This window comes from Sorex fumeus, unplaced genomic scaffold (genome assembly GCF_029834395.1).
Source record: "Sorex fumeus unplaced genomic scaffold, SorFum_2.1 ptg000073l, whole genome shotgun sequence".
NCBI lineage: Eukaryota > Metazoa > Chordata > Mammalia > Eulipotyphla > Soricidae > Sorex > Sorex fumeus.
Window position 1 is genome coordinate 12,336,413 of NW_026606130.1, and position 22,179 is coordinate 12,358,591.

General features: G+C 36.4%; 1 protein-coding gene across 1 annotated transcript in view; it reads right to left on the reverse strand.

Moving 5' to 3' along the window:
• The window catches only part of AR (androgen receptor), a 195,472-nt gene that overhangs the window by 68,495 nt on the left and 104,798 nt on the right, over nucleotides 1–22,179 (reverse strand). The window contains exon 2 of the mRNA XM_056130004.1: nucleotides 3,164–3,315. Coding sequence (XP_055985979.1) covers nucleotides 3,164–3,315 — 152 coding nt within the window. The remainder of the gene's footprint in view (nucleotides 1–3,163; nucleotides 3,316–22,179) is intronic.

Below are 22,179 nucleotides of genomic sequence, written 5' to 3' on the forward strand. Positions count from 1 at the left end.
TACTAACAATGATAAAATATGGGGATATTTAACCTTCTTCCTTCTCGATAGAAAACCTGGCTAGATTACAATCAATTCTGTTCTGAGCCCTGCACAAATGACAGCATTAAAACCTCATGCTTTATGAACTACCAAAGCTAGAAATGGATTTCTGTCTGACATGCCAGGCTTTTAAATCTTGTACTTGTGCCCAGTACAGAGTTTTCTGAAACCATCAATAAAGTGGTAATCAACACTGAATACTTATTCTGAGTTAACTGACAATAACAAACAAATAAGAAAGAGAAAGATTTGTGCTCCAACTATTTCAAAGGTGATATTCCAAGTTTAAACAAGAATTTTAAGCTTCAAAAGGCCATTTTAGAGATAAAAATCTATTGCAAACTTGAAAAGACGAATCAGTTAGTTTTCTTCTGGGGGTAATAAGACAACTCCCTGCCTTCATACAGAAATAATTACAGCAGCAAACTCCAGCTATCCAGCTTTACCAGTGAGAGGATAAAGAAAACAACAATATGGTTTTTTGCTTTGTATTTTTAAATATTTTTTGCTATCCCTCAACAGCTCAGAACTGGAACCTGAAATCCATAAAGCAAAGAGGGTCCTAGCATAAAATCTTGCCTTATCCAGTGGTTAATTTTCATATTTAGGCATTAAAGGGCATTTAGCATCATCTGATCAGAAGCTAATTTTCTTAGCAAAATCTGTGAATTTAGATTATGAAGTGTTTTATGATCTTTCTGGATTTCTGTAGGTCAATTGAGAAACCATCCTCAACTCTTTTTTTCCATAATCTCAAATGACCCATGTTTTACTTCATACTCTTTCCAGGCCAAACTTTCAAGACTGCTTTCTGTCTTCTCTTTCTTCCTGTTTTATAATGTTTTATAATCTCATATGAAATATCCTATTACAGCAAAACTTCCCTTTTTACAGTGTGACTGATCATTTACCAGGATTTCTGAAAACAACAAATTTATAATGCAGATTTGTAAGAGATAGCATCTAGTACAATCTAATTTATTGAATTTTTAGACTTGTTCACTAACATATGTGTCCCTTCTGCTATGGATACTATTGATTGTTGAATATATACACATATGCATGTTTTGGGGCTACATCCAGGCGTTCTCCTAGCTCTACACTCAGGACTCACTTCTGGAGGGGCTTACTGGACCATATGGAGTGTGGAGATTGGCTATGTGCAAGGAAAATGCTCTTTACAGTGTTTACTATCACATCAGCCGCAACTCTCTGACAGAAGAGGGTGTGGAGAAGAAGCGATTTATCCCCAGGGAAGCTGTGATCATCTACATTTTTTAGAGATGATGCTCACTTCCTTTTGTGATTAGTACTGTTATTAGTTATTAGTACTGTTCATTAGTACTCTTAAGAAAGAAAGGCAAAACTCTGTGTCTCTTCCCAAACTATGCAGACCTAGATCCTGGTGTCCTGAATTCCACACTATTACAGTGTAATCAGTAATAGTGAAGAAGTTGAGTAGCATAACATGCAATATGTTTTTAATTAATAGTAAGTAACAGTAATTTCTTTGTTGCTTTGATGACTGGATAAATGAAAGAACTATTTTATAGGTTTTCTTGCCATCCAGTAAACATATTTTAAAAATTACTATCAATTCTATTTGGTTATCAGTGAGGGATCCAATTAAAGGATACATACATTATACTTGTTCCTAGATATCAATTTCTATGGTGCTTTTGTTGCCCTCCAGTGGGTATCATCATGTTCCTTCTGAAGGAAGGAACACATCTACCACATTTAAAATGCCCGTGGAAGCCTGCCTGAAGTGCTGGGGGAGAAGGCAGTTGGGATCAAGAAGGAAATACTATGACAATGATAGTTGTAAATGCCGAAAGTAGGTAAAGGAACAAAATGATAGCCTTGTCAGTATCTCTATTACAAACCATAATGACCAAAAGAAGGGTGGAGGAAGTGCCTACCATAAAGACAGGATGGGGGTGAGGGAAGGGGTGGTGGGAAGGAAACTGGGAACATTGGTGGTGGGAAATTTACACTGGTGGAGGGATGGATTTTGGAACACTGTGAGACTGAAACTCAATAATGAACAGCTTTGTAACTGTGTATCTCACAATGATTCAATATTAAAAAGAATGCCCTCTGGCATTTAGGCCATACACATAAATGCAAATCAGAATGTTTTAATGTTTTAGTTCTGACTAGCAACTCAATACTTCTAAGCTAGTTAATAAGAAGAAAGGAAGAGTATTTCTGGGAAGTACTTCCTTTGTGGAAAGTTGGACAGGAGTGAATACCAATAATTGTTTCTGCTCCCAGATCAACCTGTCTAGAGGCTGCTCATCAGTGTCACTTCATAAAAGAATTCCTTAATAGAAGGTGGTAAATGAAGTAGGTAAGTAATGGAAAATAAATCATTAGCATATACAAGAGGTCTATAAATGGGAGTTACTGCTATACTATGTGGTTGAGCACTTTTGAGGACTCAGCAGACATGACCTGTTTTCACTGAAGAGCTAAGGACTTTACCCCACTTAGGCTAACATAAGGTAAATCTTACTGTGAATTCTGGACCAAAAGATGAGTGCTGAAGTCATCAATCTTAATAAAAGAACAAAAGTTTCTCATCATTCTGTGTCCTTATCTATCTAGGAACTATTAATGCATAGATGTTCCAAGAAAGCAGCAGTAGAAGGGAGCAGGTGCATTGGCTGATAGTCAGCTGAACAGTCAGATCACTTCCTTTCTCTGAAGTTTCACATTTACCACACAGTATAGGATGGGGATTCAGTTGGGGCCTATGCACAATCTCTCCACTAAGAGCATTTTCCCTCACTAGGCAGAAGAGTGTAGGCAGAAGAGTGTAATACAAGAAAGGAGGAAATTAGATCTTTTCAAGTCATTAATATTATCTTAATTACTAGGCCCCACCAAGATCCAAGCCCCACCTGGGACCACCTTCATTATGTGCATTGCCTATACTATCAACGCTACTGAATTCACAGAATCAAAATGTTTCTTAAACTTATGGGTTTCCTAAGAGGGCTCTTCCAGTGACCCTGTCCCTGAGATGGTAAAATCCTGGGATCTATAAAATTACTATCTCTCTAAATAGAGAGCTAAGAATAAAGGTGAATAGTAGTGTGTGTGCATGACTCTTTACCTTCAGCAGCTCTTTTAAAGAATACTTTGCAGCTTCCACAAGTGAGAGCTCCATAGTGACAACCAGAAGCTTCATCTCCACAGATCAGGCAGGTTTTCTGGGGTGGAAAGTAATAGTCGATGGGCAGAACGTGGTCCCTGGTAGTTTCCAAACTGGAAATACATAAAATAAACAAATAAATACATGTCAATGGGTGGTAGAAATAAGAGGGTAGAAGCCTGAAGTTTTCAGGAGTAAACTGCATGACTTATACACTGGGTTAGTGGAATAACTGTGTAGGTGAGTATTCCTGGGACTTTAAACTATCTAGAAATGATTGTAGGGTTTCAGTGATGTGGATAGAGAGAGTTTGGATCTTACTAGGGGATTAGAAAGTTATCTGGGCTCAGGTAGTCTCATGAACTCTGTCTACTTGATGAAAAAGGAAGGTAGAAAACTGACATTAAGATTTATAACTTCTGGGCTGGAGCGATAGCACAGCAGGTAGGGCGTTTGCCTTGCACGCGGCCGACCCGGGTTCGATCCCCAGCATCCCATATGGTCCCCTGAGCACTGCCAGGAGTAATTCCTTAGTGCAGAGCCAGGAGTAACCCCTGTGCATTGCCAGGTGTGACCCAAAAAGCAAAAAAAGAAAAAGAAAAAAAGATTTATAACTTCAGGTGGTGGTCAGGCAACAATTTCAGAGCAATTAAGACTATGGACATAGTGTCTATCTAAAAGGCAAACTATGACCATACCATAAAAAACACAAGTGCAGTTTAATGTGCTTTCTTCTGCTTCTATAAGATTTTAACCTCTAAAATAAAAAAAATAACCATTCAATTGAGTGCTGCTGTTATCAGTGACAGCATGGCTCAGACGAAAGAATAGAAATCCTTTGAAATAAACACACATGTGAGGAATTAAGATGTTCAAAGTGGTTTCTGGTCCTGTTAACCGTTCCCTCACTTTCTCTTTGTATCTCGATATTACAAGGATATCCTCACACCCATTTCATAGCAAAAAGTAGCAGAATCTCTAAGCCTGAGGCTTTTGTTGAGAAATTATACAGTGTGATGCTGAAAATTTGTCAGATTACCATTTTAACAGTTCAATGCAAAATATTCATAGGTTCCTGGTCCGGGATGGAGTTTCAGTCGTCACTGTTGGATTATAATTTTAAACATTTTAGGTTTAACACTGGTTCATCCTTTCTTTGTCCTTTCTCCTCTGCCGCAAGATTAGATTTATTGAGTTACACGGATCACAGTGCTCCTGAGGCACTTCCATTCCTTTAAGTTTATCTTTAACTTCTCCTCTGTGCTCTGCTTCCCCTATATGTTAATGACCTATATCCCTAAATCAGACCCTGTGACTTGTAAAGTCACATTCCTCTAAGGACTCTGGACTTTGTAGGTGAAATATTGCTTTTCCTTTTCCCTTATTTCCTTTGCACAGTTTACTTAATTTTTTCCCTTTTTTATTGAATCACTGTGAGATACAGTTACAAAACTTTCATGTGTGCGTTTCAGTCATCCAATGATCAAATACTCATTCCTCCACCAGTGCACCTTATCCACCAACAATGTCTCCAGTATAACCCCCGTGTTTAACCCTCCCCCTGCCTCCATGACAGACAATTCCCCCCATATTCTGTCTGGACTTTTGGGTATTATGGTTTGCAATATAGGTACTGAGAAGCCATCATGTTTGTTTGGTCCTTTATCTACTTTCAAGCACAGTTTACTTTAGAGCAATGTCCTTTTTGTACACACAGGAAGACAGTTAATGCTAGGCTTTTGTAAGGTGGGAGTTAATTGACTCCTAGTAATATTTACTCCTGGGCATCAGTAATATTTACTTAAAACTTCATTGCTCTTAGTTCCTAACACCGAAAAAGGAGGGGCCCGATGAAGGGACTTGTGTGGACCCAAAGTAAGCTGTAAGCTACCCTGTCATCAAAATGGGACAGGCTACGCACCATAAAACTTATAATAAGAGCATGGTCATGGAAAAATTCTGTCATGAACCAAAGAGAAACAACTGGATAAGGACCCTGCTGGGGATAGGAAGAACTAATTTAGCCTGAGGACTATAGTGTGGGATCTATAGTGAGATGTCCCCAAGAGAGTCACCCTTTAAGCTTAATAAATCTCTTACTGTGTCCATACAAAATGACTAATATTATTGACAAGTAGAATTAAGATGGACCTTTTAAAATGTTATTGAACTAAGGTAAGGAGAAATACACTCCTAGATGGTATTTTGCCCTTACACGGATCACCTTTCTGGATGAGAATTTGTCCTAGAAGTAGCTTTCCCCGAGGGAAGAACTTTACATCTGTTGATTGCACAATCACATCTATATGTAATTTCTACCCCCAACCCATCATGATTTGCTCTATAACTAAAGCTGTGAGAATGGGCACGGGGAGACAGAATACGGGCAGTGGGTGAGACTGGAAGGAGGCAGAGGAAGACTAGATTGGAATAAAAGGTGACTGATCATCAACTAGCATGGCCCTCATTTCCCCCTTTGTTCACCCATTATCATCAGCTGTCCAGGGTGAGGGAAGCAGCTCCAGACCACCGAAGGCACGTGGTGAGTGCCCACACACTTTTTTTTGAACACAAACAGGTCACTTCATCTAGCTGCCTATTTTCAGGATCTGTGTCTTTTTCCAAATAGATATTATGGAGAAGGACACAAAGGTTACTTCTAAACCCAGTTTAAGAGTAATTTTCCATCTCCCATGGGTTAGTAATTCAAGTTTAAACAAATGGAGTTTGTTTACAAATGGAGTAATTCTTATTATACAAAGATAAATATTTTCTGAATTCCTATATCGCATGTCTATAATGATTAAGGAATGCTTTCTCATATTCTCATCCACAGAAGTCAAGTCATTATATATTATGAGTATTTATTCCTAAACGGCAGTCAGCTTGATGTCTTAGATTATTTCAATACTTCAAATTCACTATTTGTGACCAATTTCGTTTTTGTTATTATCAGAAGAAGCCCACATTCACAGAATCCTATGTGACCCCCAGACAGGATATTTGAACTCAACAGTTTCTATTTTATTATTATCTACTTGTTATTCAGCTTCAATTTCCACCTATTACTCTTTGGTTATGCACGTCAGTTACTAGCACACAAATAAAGCAAGGAAATTTACTCTTCCCTCAAGCCCTATGAAAAGTCATGGCAGGTCAATAGGAAAGAAAACTTTCACTCAAGCTACACTGGACAAGCACATTTTAACTATCTCACATCCTCTGGTAGTCTTAGCTCTATGATCTGAATTTAAGGGTTTGGGTTTCCTATGTCCTTTTGCTGTTTTTTTTAATATATTATATATCAATGATAATATATAAAAACATATATCAATGAAATCTTCCAGTAATTATTTCTCCTTTTGACACATTTCAGGTAGAATGGCCCCTACCGTTCTAGTCATGATGTAGCAAAATTTAAAGTCTTATTTTTCTGAATAGTATTCTATTCTTAAATAAGTAGAGGCATAGAGATATTACATATACTCACATGCACACATACACACACTACCACACCAACACTCCTGCCTTTAGTTTTTTGGTTAATCCTTGAAGTAAAATTGATGTACCACAAGGTATATGTAATTTAAAATTCTGAGATACTTATATATTGTTTTCCATAGAGTCTGAGTGAAATTACTTTCTATGACCATTATATGAGTAATCTTTTTCTCTATACTGCCACCAACACTTGTTTTAGCCTTTTTGATATATGCCGTTCTCACTAGCTTGAGATGATAATCTTTTGTCACTTTAATTTTAATTTCCTAGGTGGTGATGACGAACTACCCTCCACATACATCTCTTCATTATAATTTCATCTTACTTTGTTAAGCGAATGTTAAATTCTTCTCCCCATTTTATAGGATTGTTAATATTTTTCTTGTTGAGTTTTAGTACTTCATCATATATTTTGGATATTAGCCATTTATCATATATATAGTGTGGTATATTTTCTCCCATTAAGTATAATGCATTATTTTACGTTTTTAATTTTTTATTTTATAAAAGAATCATGATTACCAAGTAATGTATGGTTATGCTTTAGACATATAATATTCTCACTCTAATTCCACCACTAGTATCTACTTCCATCCACCAGTGTTTCTAAGTTCCTTTCTAAGCCTTCTCCATGTACCCAACAGTCTGTCACTTAAACAACCACATTTTAAAGTTTGATGGCTGTAGTTTGTATGTCATGTTTTCAGTGTTGCTGAATGTGTGGTTTGGATGTACAGCTATACCACTCCTCCACATTGCAGAAGCACATCAGGCCAACGACCCCTGCTCCCCTGACACTACCCTTCATTTTCTTCCCCATGGCTTCCTTTCCTTCCCTGTCTTTATATTCCCAATAATCTACCATTAAGAGTGATCTAGTTATTCCCCCCTTTACTACATTACGTTCCCTTGTCTAGTTACTCTACAGTGTATCCATAAGTGATTTCCTGTATTTGTCATCCTTCTTCTGACTTACTTCAATCAACAGGATATCTTCCAGAAATTGCATGATTTCACCATTGCATTGTCTATAAATACACTATACATACACATAATGGATTTTGAAAATGTATATTGGACACCTAAGTTCATCCTCTATCTTAGCTATTGTACTAATTTCTGCCATAAATAATGGTGTGCATATTTCCTTTTGAATGAATTTGTGTATTGTATGAGAGTTCCTTTTTAACTACATCCCCAACAATACTCAATGTTCCCAATATTTTTGATATGTGCCATTCTTACCAGTGTGAGACGATATCTCATTGTTGTCTTGATTTAGATGTTTCTAACGATAAGTGATGCTGATCATTTTTACATGTGCCTATTGTCCATCTGTTTGCATTCCTCTGGAAAGTCCCTATTCATAACCTTTTCCCATTTCTGATAGGGATTTTGGATTTTTCCATTCATATTTGTGAGTGCTTTATGTATCCTGGATACATAATGTGTTAAGTACTATTATTTTATCCCATTCAGTGAGTATCTTTTAGTTTTAGTTCATATTTCTTTTGTTATGCAGAAACTCTTTAATTTGATGTAGTCCATTTGATTTTTGTTTCCATTGCCTTTGCTAATGACATCATTTCATTAAAGACCCTTTTGAAGTTCAAATCTTGGAGAATTCTGCCAATATTTTCCTGAATGTAATTTATAGATTCTGGTGGATCTCAAGGTCTTTGCTCCACTTTTAATTGACTTTTGTATAGGGTAAAAAAACCTTTTTTTGCTTTGGTTATGATCATTGCTGTGTTTTTGTGCTTGCTTTTTAGGTCATAGATATTTATCTGTATCTGATATAGATCCCTTTTGAAGATTTTAGTTTAACTGACTTAAAATAAGAACCTTGAATAATGTATTATTTTTGAAAATAGTAGATATTTTATAATTTGACGTGTCTATTACCAAAGAGTTACCATAATTATCCATCTCTGAAGCATTTAATTGCTTTAATTTTGTTTCAGGGTCAGTCACTCAACATCTCTTAAAATTGTCAATACTATTAGTGACTTTTGTATGTTTATTGGCCACGATGAAAGCAATATAAGGTTAAATCAAGCACAAGGGTAAATGATGATATCAAGAGACAGAGTAATTGCAATACATGAGGCGTAATTTCTCATAAAAATATTTTAGGATATCTATGACTTCACGAGATAATAGGAATTTGGGAACTAGCATCCCATACGCCATCATTCACTGATCACATGACTGTACCATAAACTTGGGTGGTTTATAAACAACAGAAATTTATTTCTGATATTTTCAGCAGTAGAAAGCCTGAGATCAATAGAACAGCAGCATGATCAAGTCAGATTTAACTTCAGAGTTGCAGAATCACATGAAATATGGGCAAGTTTTTCCTGGAACAGCTTACATATAAGCATTAACCCCATTCATAGGATGCCACTTCATTAACTCCCAAAGGCTCTCCACCTAATACTATCAGACTGTGCATTGGGATCTCAATATTTGAATATGGGGATTGGTGGTTGGAAGGAGAGAAACACCTACATTTTAGTATTATTTCCCTTTAACTACTGCTTTATATGAACTGCATCCCATACATTTTGTTGTTTTCTTTTTCTTTCACATCAAATGTTTTCTCATTTCTCATGCTTTTGTCTTAGCCAAATATTTAATTTACTTCCACATATATGTCAATTTCCCAAATTTTTTAACTAGATTTCAATTACTTTCATTGTAATCAGAAAAATTTAAAAAGTTTTTTTTCTAGAATATATGCTTCTCATATTGTTGCACACATTACTTTTCTTTCTAGAGATCTGGAAAAGGTTGATTTTTAAAATAATTTTTGCTGTGTTATTGTTTCCATAATCAAACTTTGTTTTTTTCAGTTTAATTAAATTTACCATATATACCCTTACCTTGTAATTCAAGTTACATTTATGTGACATAAAATCATAAACACACACAGGAATCCTCACAATGCATCACAAAGGGAGAAAGAGATATTATTCACACTTGTCATTTATTAATTTATACAATAATTCATGCCATTCATACATTTAAAGGACGAATGATAAATTATGAGTATATAAAGATAAGAAAGACTAACTTAGTCTTATACTAAGTTCATCATGACCTGGGGAGTTCCTTTTTTTTCTCTTTTACTTTCCAATAAACTTTTCTATTTTCGAAAAAAAAGGGCACAGACTTATATCAAGTAGTTTTCAGGGACTCATTTAAGACCAAAACAAGAACATAGTGATTAATGCCAAGTATAGTAAGAAAAATGTGGAAAAAGCCATGATAGTGAATAAAAAAGGAATGTAAATCATGTGCTTTCCCAGAAGATGATCAGAGAGCATACCTACCATTTGCTGAATCTCATTACTAACAGTGAGAGTAGTTTCATGTATTTGTCAAGCATTGATTAAGGAATACCTAAGAGGGTGATTCACAAAGCCTTCATGCATATTTGTCTAAAACACAATATCCAGGGAATAGTTTGCAAAGTACACAGTAATGAACAGAAAAACCACTTGTTATTATTCATTAGACTGTGTCACTCTATCACTGTCATCCTGTTTTTCCTCGATTTACTCAAGCAGGCGCCAGTAATGTCTCACACCACAGAGACTGGCCCACATCCAAAATAACAAAAGCAACCGTTTTTGGCGCAGATGTGGCGAGAAACGGAATCTCCTTCAGTGCTGGTGGGAATGTGGACTTTTTCATCCCTTTTGGAAAACAGTATGGACGATTCTCAAAAAATTAGAAATTGAGCTCCCATTTGAGCCAGCAATACCACTCCTGGGAATATATCCTGAAGAGGCAAAAAAGTACAGTCGAAATGACATCTGCACTTGTATGTTCATTGCTGCATTATTCACAATAGCCAAAATTTGAAAAAAAAAACCAAGTGTCTGAGAATAGATGACTGGTTAAAGAAACTTTAGTACATCTACACAATGGAATACTATGCAGGTTTTAGAAAAGATTAAGTCATGAAATTTACATACATGTGATTCTATATGGAAAGTATCATGCTAAGTGAAAAGAGCCAGAAAGAGAGGGGCAGACATAGAAAGACTGCAGTCATCTGGGGAATTTAAAGTACCAGAATGGGAGTCAAACACTCATGTATAATTTAGATAAGTACCAGGAGGTCTGCTCCAGGGCTTCGAAGCTGGCAGCACATGCTTGGGGAAAAGGCAGCTCATATATAGAAGGGAACATCAAAAAAGGATGTTTGGAGGACTCGCTCGGGATGCGAGATGCGTACTGAAAGTAGACTATAGACTGAACACGATGGCCACTCAAAACCTCTGTTGTAAACTACAACACCCTAAAGGAAAGAGTGACCAAAAGGGAATTCCCTGCCACAGAGGCAGGGCGGGGTGGTGAAGATGGGGTGTGGGGGTGGTAGATCTACTGGTATCATTGATGGTGGAGAATGGGCACTGGTGGATGGATGGGTACTCGATCATTGTGTAACTGAAACCCAAACACGAAAGCTTGTAAGTCTACAACTGTACCTCATGGTGTTTCACTAATAAAAAAAAAATAACTTTCCCTTTGGTGAAAGTCTGACTTTCACCAAAATACATCTGATCTATTTATATTTATATCACTGTCCTCCCATTGTTCATTGATTTGCTCGAGCAGGGCCAGTAACCTCTCCATTGTGACAATTGTTACTGTGTTTGGCATATTGAATATGTCACAGGTAATTTGCCAGACTTTTGCCGTGCAGGTGAGATACTCTCGGTAGCTTGCCAGGCTCTCTGAGAGGGGCAGAGGAATTGAACTCGGGTTGGCCATATTGGCTGCTTGCAAGGTAAACGCCTACCACTGTGCTATCGCTATTTAGTAAATATTATCTTGATTCACAAAAGTGAGAAAATATGTACTGGGTTCCTACTTACGCGGTAGATATTATAAGGTGCACTTAAAATAATTAAGATACAAATGCAAATACCATTGTCCAATATGTTCAAGACAGTCTGAGATTTATTGCTAGAGATCAAAATTCATTGCCTCAAGCATGCATGGAATTGCACTACTGATGAGTCCAGATTACAACTGTTTTAAATAAATCCATGACTGCTGGAGCAATAGCACAGTGGTAGGGCGTTTGCCTTACAAGCGGCCAACATGGCCAACCCGAGTTTGATTCCTCCACCCCTCTCAGAAAGCCCGGCAAGCTACCGAGAGTATCTCGCCCGCACAGTAACAACAAGTCTCATGATGGAGACGTTACTGGGCCCGCTCGAGCAAATTGATGAACAACGGGAGGACCGTGACTATTGGGGGAACTTTTTCAAAATTAGTTTATGGATCTAAGTTTATTTTCTTTTTTGTCACTTTTTCTTATGGTTCCACTAAGTTCAATTACCATTTATTTAGTCTAATTTAATTCTCACTCTACTTTTTCATTTATATATCACATATAAAGTTTCTATATAGCATCTGCCTTTGAGCTCAATTCTACTAGTTTTTTAGGGAATTGATTTCTATTTTATTAATTTATAAAATATAAAATAATTTATAAAATATAAAAATAGTTACAGAATTCTTTTAATGTAGTCTTTGGTCTTAATGTGGACTAAACTATTTTCAGATATCAAATCAGTTCAGTATTTCTTTATTTCAAAGAACTGTGATTTTTCAAAGTTGTTCTTAGTACAATTTTGGCATATAATTTTTCAACACCTTTACTACCACTAGTATCAACATCTTTCCACCGGTGTTCCTCTAGTCTCTCCCCACCACTAATCCCCTGCCTTGTCGCAGCATTTCGACTTGGTAGGCATATTGCAGTGCTTTCAGCTTATAAGGTATGTAAGTTAATAAAAATGCTGACAGTGACCAAGTGATACTACCGGGGATAGCATTTACCTTGCATATAACCAACCAAAAATTTGATCCCCAGCAATCCATATGGTACTTCAAATGTGCCAGGGGGGATCCCTGAGCACAGAATTAGAAATAAGCCTTGAACCAGGTATGGCCCCAAACCCAAAATAAATAAATGCATAAAAATACTTGTTAAAAAATTCTGCTGGTCCTCTTTTTTTCTTTTGCTTTTTGGGTCACACCCAGCGATGCAAAGGGGTTCCTCGTGGCTCTGCACTCAGGAATTACTCCTAGCGGTGCTCGGGGGACCATATAGGATGCTAGGAATCAAACCCAGGTTGGGCGTGTGTAAGGCAAATGTCCTACCTGTTGTGCTATCACTCCAGCCTCCTAGTCCCCCTTTTTTAATCTTGGAATTTTGTTGCTTCACTTTTTAAAAAAAATCATGTTTTTATTATATTTGACGTGAGAGTACCAGAATTGATGTACAAAGATATGACTACCCTCACCATTGAAGTGCCATGATCCTTTCCAAAGTCCCTATGTCTACTCTAGTCTAACATTTCTTCTCTCTCAGTAATTATCCAATTATTTGTTAATTCATAGTTACAGTTTTGATGAATATTATTATTTTCCTTACACAACGCATGTGCTTGAGATCTTTTATTTACAATGTTGTGGTCCTACTTCCTGGCAGCTTATTCACAGTCATCCTGACCTGAAACCTAGCATCATCTTTATATTTATTATTAATGGATATTTTTAATTTCTTGGATTTTTCTCTATGTGCTACAGATGAGTAAGATGATCCTGTATTTGTCCTTCTACCTCTGGCTTATTTTCCTCAGTATTATGCCCTCCAATTCCCCCCAAATTGCAGATAACTGTATTATTTTATTTTATCTAGTGGCTGCCTATATATTTCATTGTATAACAACTTTATTCATTCTTTTATTATTGGACATTTGGGTTCCTTCCATATACTGGATATTGTGCTAAATTTTCAGCAAACATGTGGGCATATATCATTTTAAATTAATGATATTTTTGTTGTTTTTTAAGTCATCTTTACTTAACATTTCTTTTTCAAATTTTTATTAGTGAAACACCATGAGGTACAGTTGTAGACTTACAAATTTTTGTGCTTGGGTTTCAGTTATCAATTATCAAATATTTATTAGGGGATAGCACATACCTAGAAGTGGCATAGTTGGATCAACTGGCTACACCATTACCACATAGAATTTTTTGAGAAATCTCTGTATTACTTGTCACGGAAGCTGGATCTGGTAATATTATTACCCCAGTGAATATGACTTTATTTCACCTCATCCCTACCATCATTTGTTGATATCATTTTTGTGTTTTTTGTTTCTTTGTTTTATCTACGTTATTCTCACTGGCATGAGGTGATAGATCATTGTGGTTTTGATTTGCTTTTTCCTGATTCAAAGTGATAATGAGCCCTGTTCCATATTCTTATTGGCTAGCCAAGTGTCTTCTCTGTGGAAGTGTATTTTCATCTCTTTTCCTGATTTTTGATGGTGCTATTGTTGTTTCTGTTGTTGCTGAAATCCAAAAGTATTTTATAGATTTTTGGATCTATCCTTTAGCCGAAATATTATGTGTAAATATCTTCTCAGTTGGATTTCTTTACATTTTAGCCTAAGTTTCTTTTGCCATGTAGAAACTTTTCAATTTCTTATAGTTTAGTTTGCTTTATTTACTTATTTATTGAATCATTGTGAGATAAAGTTACAAAGCTTTCATGTTTGAGTTTCAATAATACAAGGATCGAAACCCCAACCTTCCACCAATGTACATTTTCCACCACCAATGTTTCCAGTATCTCTTCCCATTCTACCCCTCCCCCCTGTCTCTATGACAGCTTCCCTCTTATTTTCTCTCTCTACTTATGGGCAGGGGGAGAAGGCAGCTGGGATAAAGAATGGATCAATAAGTCAGTGATGGTTGGAGGGATCACTCCAGATGGGAGATGTGTGCTGAAAATAGATAAAAGACCAAACATGATGGCCTCTCAGCAACCATTTGCTTATTTTTTGTTGCATTACCTTTGCCATAATTGAAGGTACACTTTTAAAATACAATTATGATGTTGATTTTGGCACCAAAAATACCAAAACAAAAGTTAATTATGGTGAATATAGAATTATTTGCTGCTGATAATTTCTTTTAGCTGTTTGACAGTATAATAATAATTTTGACTCCTGTTCTCTGTTGTTTCTGATGACAAGTCAGATTATATTTTTACTTTAGCTCCTTTGTCATTTTTCTCTTGCTGAGTTTAATATTTTTATATTTGGCTTTAATATTTTAATTATGCTACATCTGGATACCATTATATTTATATTTTCATTCTTAACTTCCAGGTGTTCGTTGTCTATTTTGATGTACACAAGTGTTGTGTAACTATTATCTATTCTTCAAATTTTCACTCGGTTCCTTTCTTTTCACTCCCAATATTCCGCTATAATTTCTCTGCATCTCAATTTTTTATTCATTTTTCTCCTTTATAGTTCTCAAAATAAATAATATATATTGTTTCATATTTAACTTTTGTTATTATTTCTTTACCAACCCAAGGCTGTTGAGTCCCTATACCTTTTAATTCAAAAATTTACAATTGGGTCATCTTAATAATATTTATCAATTATTTACCATATACTGAGGAATTTTTTCATGTAATTTTTAGTTCTTTTGATATGAATTACTGTTATTCAACATTATAATTTAATAATTTTAAAACAATCATATTTTCCAATAATAAAACAATGTGTCTTGGAAGAAAACACGTAGAGAGATCAATGGAACAAAATTAAGTATTGGGGAATAAATTCATGTACATGGGCGGTTAATTGACGTCAAAGGAGCAAAGAACATAAAGTGGAAATAGGAAAGTCTCTTAAATAGGAGAAGGCAGATGGAATAGCGAGGGATCACTAAGAAAATGATGGCTGGGGGAATCAGTCAGGATGGGAGGTGTGTGCCGAAAGTAGATAACGGACCAAACATGATGACCTCTCAGTGTCTGTATTGCAAACCATAATGCCCAAAAGTAGAGAGAGATTATGGGGAATCATATCTACCATGGAAGCAGGGGCAGGGTGGGGAAGTGGGGTATACTGGATAGATTGGTGATGAGGAATGTGCACTGGTGAAGGGATGGGTGTTTGATAATTGTGTGATTGTAACCCAAACATGAAAGCTTGTAACTTTATCACAGTGATTCAATAAAATTTAAAAAAGAAAAGAAAGTCTCTTAAATAATGTTGCTTGGAAACAGGGTAGTCATAGGCAAGAGAAGGGAATTTGATTATCATCTGATTATATGCAAAAAAATAAAAAAAGAATTAAGGACTTGGTATTATACATAAAACAATAAAATGCATTTAAATGTCATAGGAAAAATAGTTCATATTTATACCAGTGAACTGTTCAATAATATTTGGGTGAGATGGAACCTTCATATTTCTTCCACCTTCCTGGAAAATAAACCTCCTTCATAGATCTAGAGATGAGAGTGCATCGTGGATAAAATAGTACAGCTTCTTCTTATTTAGATTTTTAATGTATTATCTTGAATAAATTTTCCTCTTTTAATCTATTCTCTAAATACATGTTTAAACAATTTAAAGTGGATGCTCATAGAATCAGGGCATGGTTATGGTACTTTCCTTGCATGCAACTGACCTGGGTTTGATACCCAGCACCAATCTGGTCTTCCAGTCCCAGCAGGGGTTATAAATGAGAGCAGAGTCAGGAAAAAAAGCCCCATGAACTACTGGGTGTGGTACAGAAAACAAAAATAAAATCTTCTTTTCTTTTGTTACCAGAACAAATGGTTATTTCACTGGTATCCTTGTGTTGCCACTCCATAAGCACTATATGCAAGAATATTTAGTTTTGGAGCGAATATATTAGTAACTCATTCGAGAAATTGTGCAAGTTTTTAGTTTGATTTTTTCAGGCTGAAATATGGACAAAATGAAATTAGTCTCCAAATGGAAAACTAAGTGAAAAATTAATAATAAACGAACTAAACTGAGGAATATGGAAATTAGAAGCAATAAAGGACAATGTGAGGGTTTGAGAATAAAAAAAAATAATGTGGACATGTCTGAATTCAATATAGTCCACCTTGATAAAGCTCCAAAACAATTATTTGTTTTGGGTCCATACCCAGTGGTGAACAAAGGCTACCCTTGTCATGATGCTGGGGATCACTTCTTGCAGGGATGGGAGCACATGCCATGCTAGTACTTGAACCCAGGCATCAGGTAATAGATAGCTCACACAATAGCACAGTGAATTAGCTTTGTCTTAACAAATAAGTTTAGGGAATTTATGTAATCACAGGCTTTGTTAAAGCAGGGAAAGAAAGGGCAAGTTTTCAGTTAGTAGCCACATTAATATTTTTCAGTGCTGACATTTACCAGACCAAAATTCTCCATAATTTCTGATAAGATAAATCCACATTTAGTGCAATTAATTAGACTTTAAATACATATACATATATCCTTTTCATTAGAACTTTTAAATTGTTCAACTAAATACATAAAACCCATAATTTATATTTTATAGTGTGTATAAATATGTTCGTCTAAGTGAAAATTAACCTGAAAAATAGACACAGATCTGTTTTTAAATGAATTGGAAAATATTTCTTTGGCTCTTTGGATCACACCTCACAACACTCAGGGTCTATTCTTGGCTCTGCACTCAGGAATTACTCCTGGTGTTGCTCGGGGGAACAAATAGGATGCTGAGGATTGAACCCAGGTTTGCCATGTGCAAAGCAAATGCCCTAACCAATTTATTATTGCTCCAAGTTGAGAAAAATATTTTAAATGTTGGGGTTAGAGACACAACAGAAGGATTAGAGCACTTGCCATATATACGGTTGATCTCATTCTATCATCAACATCGCCTATGGTTTTCTAAGCACCACCAGATGTGATTCCTGAGCACAGAGCCAGGAGTAAGCTCTGCACACCACTGGATGTGACCCCCAAATAAAACCATAACAAGCATAGGAATTTTGGTTTGGGATGGGGGGATACTGTGGACATTGGTGGTGGAAAATGTACATTGGTGGAGGGATGGGTGTTGGATCATTGTATGACTAAAAATCAACCATGAAATCTTTGCAACTGTATCTCACGGTGATTCAATTAAACAAATAAATAAAATTTTAAATACTTTGCACTTGCTTAAATTATAATATTTTAGAAAATACAGTAGTATTATAAACAATCGTTTCATTTTGTTTCTTCAAATTGTGTGGGATTTGACCACATTAAGCAGTTATTGGGGGCTATACCAGGCTCTATGCTAAGGGTTACTTCTTATGGTAATCAGGATATCACTGGTGTTAGTGATTAAACTGGGGATGGCCAAATGCAACACAAGTGTCTTAACCCTGCTATTCATCTACTTGGGCTGACATAAAAATCACTTTATAAGATTATAAATGGAGAAATATTTGATATTTGATACATATGAAGACTTTATTTCAATTTATAAGAAAAATAAAAACAAAAATAATAAAAAATATAGAACATTTAATTGCAAGAGAAAACACTAGTTAGGAAATGGCAGCAACACCAATAAAATAAAATTTAAATTAAATAAAATACAAGATATATTGAACTTAAAACTAGGGTTGAATAAAATTTAAAGCTGGGGGTCAGAAAATAGAGGTTAAAAGTTCTTGGCTTGCACAAAAATAAGTGCTCGTTCAAATCCCATCCCAAGAACTGCAAAGAGTGCTCCCTGAGCACAGAGCCAGACATAAACACTGTGCACTATGGGGTGTGCCCCAGGACATTCCCCCAAATTAAAGGTGTTAATGTTCAGTTTCATTGAGAATGAAGATAAACTAATATAATTAAATGCTGTTGTAAATGTTTCAATTTTATCTAATCTTTTTAGAATGTGTTTGTATGTCCACACCCAGTAGTGCTCAGGGATTACTCCTGTCTATCTGCTCTGGTATAATTCATGGAAGAGATTAGAAGAACATATCTCGTACCAGGGATTGAACCAAGGTCAGTCACAAAAAAAAGTGCTCCACATGCTGTGCTGTCTCCTGGGCCCCTATAATCCATTCTAAATGGACTTCTGCAATTTACTATATGTTCCAAATAGTAATTTTTCTACACCTTTTCACTCAATAAATGTATTTTGAAATTGATCCTTAAAAATATTTAAACAAAGTGAACATCTAAGTGCATAAATATTACTGCCAATTTATCTATAATTTCTAAGATGAGACGATTTTATATTCAACAACAAAAAGGCACTGGGATGATAGTACAATGTGTAGGGCACTTGCCTTGCATACAACCAATCTGGATTGGATCCCAAATAACCATATAGTTGCCCATGCCCTGCCAAGAGTGATCCCTGAGTACAGAGTCAGGAAGAAGCCCTGAGTACCACTGGGTGTGGCCAAAATGAAAACAAAATCAACAAAATGTTTACTACATTCTACGATATAATCCTTAGCTCTATTGTTGTGCATTGCAAGAGAATTTTCTCTCTTTTAAATTTTATTTTAGGCACTGTGGTTTACAAAATTTTCAATAGTAGGGTTTAATGCATAAAATATACTAGCACTGTATCCTCCACCATAGGGTTCACTACGCTCCACATCATTGTCTCATTCTTCTCCCTGCCACTTAGTTCCAACCTGTGGTAAGAGTACACCTGAAGACCAGTTCCAAGAGTACTTTACTTACTAATGGACATGTTCTATATATGCACTGTCAAAAACTATCATAGGCATATGTGGCTACTGAGTTGTTAACTAGTGGTTAATGAAATCAATTAAGTGATTTTTAAAAATTTACTTAATTTTTAATTAGTTTTAACATTCAACAATATAGCTAGATGTAATTGACTTGCGTAGGTTTTGTCTTTCCTCCCGATTCAATCTTGGGAGTTTTTAACATTCTGAAATATTAAACATTTTTTTGAAACATTAAACATTTTTAACATCAAAAATTCATCTTATTTCCTTCCTTTACTAAATTTGGGTTTCACTTGTTCTCTTTCTAGTTCCTTAAAACATTAAGTTTTAGTCTGCCTCTCCCTTTCCGTCGCCCAAGCTGAGCTGGTCTCTTCTCCCCACCCAGGTCAGTTTATCCATCGCTTCTCGAACCCGGGACATGGATTTCACCCTGCTTGCCTCTAGGTGTCCCCCGGATGCCAGGAGATGAAGCAGCTCTGAGCCTCTCTGCCTCTCCCTTTCCGTCGCCCACGCTGAGCTGGTCTCTTCTCCCCACCCAATCTTTATGCCCCCAAAACACACCAGGTACCTGTGGGGGTGTGGCCACTTTAGAAGTGGGTGTGGCTTTTAGAAGTGGGCGTGGCCAAATTTTCGGTGGGCCAACGCTTTCGGGGCCGCAAGTAGTTTACTAATACCGAGAAATATAATCCCTACACCTACAAACCAACATGAAGAAACAATGCAAATCCCCACTGCAGGGAGAGGACGAGGAAACGAGTTCAGAAGCCTCTGTAGGTGCTAGCCACCTAACGGACCTCTCTGACAAAGAATTCAAATATGAAGTCATCAAGATGTTCAATCAACTCAATGAAACCGACAGATATCCAGTAAATTGAGAGGACATGAAAGAAACAACGGATCGCACAATCGACAAAATACAGGAAGAAATGAGAGCGGAAATTGGAAAGCTTCACACAGAAATGGCATGGATCAATGATTCCATAGATGAAATGAAAAACTCAGTCTGTGCCCTCAAAAATAGAATGACCACAGATGAGGAAAGAATCAGTGAGCTGTAAGATCAGCTGCACCAAGCAAACAGACAACAACAAAGAGTGGCAAAGGACCTCAAAATAGCTCTACAGAGAATCAGAAGCCTAGGAGACGATTCTAAAAGAAACATTAGAATCATTGGACTACCAGAAGCTCAGGGAAACAATCCCAATGAAAAAGCCATGATTAAACAAATCATTGCCGAAAAATTCCCAGAGCTCCACAATGCAGCCATTCAGATTCAAGAAGCCCGAAGGGTGCCAGCTTAAAGAGACCCTAACAAAAACATTCCAAGACATATCATGGTTAGAATGATCGATGCTGCCATAGAGACACAATACTGCAAGCAGCAAGGACAAAGAAGGAAATCACATACAAAGGAGCACCCCTTAGATTTACATCAGACCTATCAGAGGAAACCCTCCAAGCCCAAAGGCAGTGGTGAGATATACTGAAAAAATTCACTGAAATGAATGCTTCACCAAGAATACTCTATCCAGCTAAACTCTCACTGAAAATTGAAGGAACAGCACACTATTTTCTAGATAAACAGAAGCTCAGGAACTTCATAGACTCAAAACCAAATCTAAAACAAGGGCTAAAGGGGCTACTATAAGACAAGACAAACCCTACAACCAAAACAGACCCTTACAGAAGGATGACACAAAACCCCATAACAATAATCTCTCTCAATGTAAACGGTCTAAATTCACCATATAAGAGATACAGAGTGGCAAAATGGATACAGAGACAGAACCAAACATACTGCTGCCTACAAGAAACTCATCTCAACAGTCAGAGCAAACACAGACTCAGAGTCAAAGGATGAAAAAAATGCTGCAAGCAAACAGCTCCTTAAAAAAAGCTGGGGTGGCCATACTAGTATCCAACCACATTAATTTCACGTTGAAAAAGATTAGAAGGGACAGTAAAGGGCACTTTCTCTTCATCAAGGGATACATACAACAAGAAGAAATCACACTCTTAATGTATATGCACCTAATGAGGGAACAGCTAAATACGTAAAACACCTGCTAACAGATTTTAAGGAGGACATTGCCTACAACACTATAGTACTTGGAGACTTCAACATCGCCTTTTCATCTCTGAATAGATGAACAAGAACAAAGGTCAGCAAGGAATCATTTTCTTTGAAAGAAGAAATAGAAGAGAAAGGACTTATAGACCTATACAGGGTTTTACACTCACAAAAGAAAGAATACACATTCTTCTCCAGTGCACACGGAACATTTTCCAAAATAGACCATGTGCTAGGACACAAAGCATACCTCAACATAATCAGGAATATAGAAATTATATCAACCATCTTTTCAGACCATGATGTACTGAGGATAGAAGTGAATCACACACAGACACGGAGAACCAAATCAAACACCTGGAAATTAAACAACTCAATGCTGAAAAAAGAGTGGGTCAGGAAGGAAATCAAGGACAAAATCACAAGATACCTGGAAACAAATGAGAATGAAGACACGAGCTACCAGAACCTATGGGATGCAGCGAAAGCCATATTAAGGGGAAAATTTATAACTCTGCAAGCCTGTCTTAGGTCTGTAGAAAGGATGCACATAAACAACTTGACCTTATAGCTTAAGACCTTAGAAAAGGATCAACAGAAAGAGCCTAAATCAGGCAGAAGGAAAGAGATCATAAAGCTTGGAGCAGAAATCAATGACATGGAAACCAAAGAAACAATCCGGAAGATCAATGAAACCAAGAGCTGGTTCTTTGAGAAAATAAACAAGATAGATAAACCACTAGCAACACTCACAAAAAAACAGAGAGAGAGAAACCTAATAAACTGAATCAGAAATGAGAAGGGGGATAT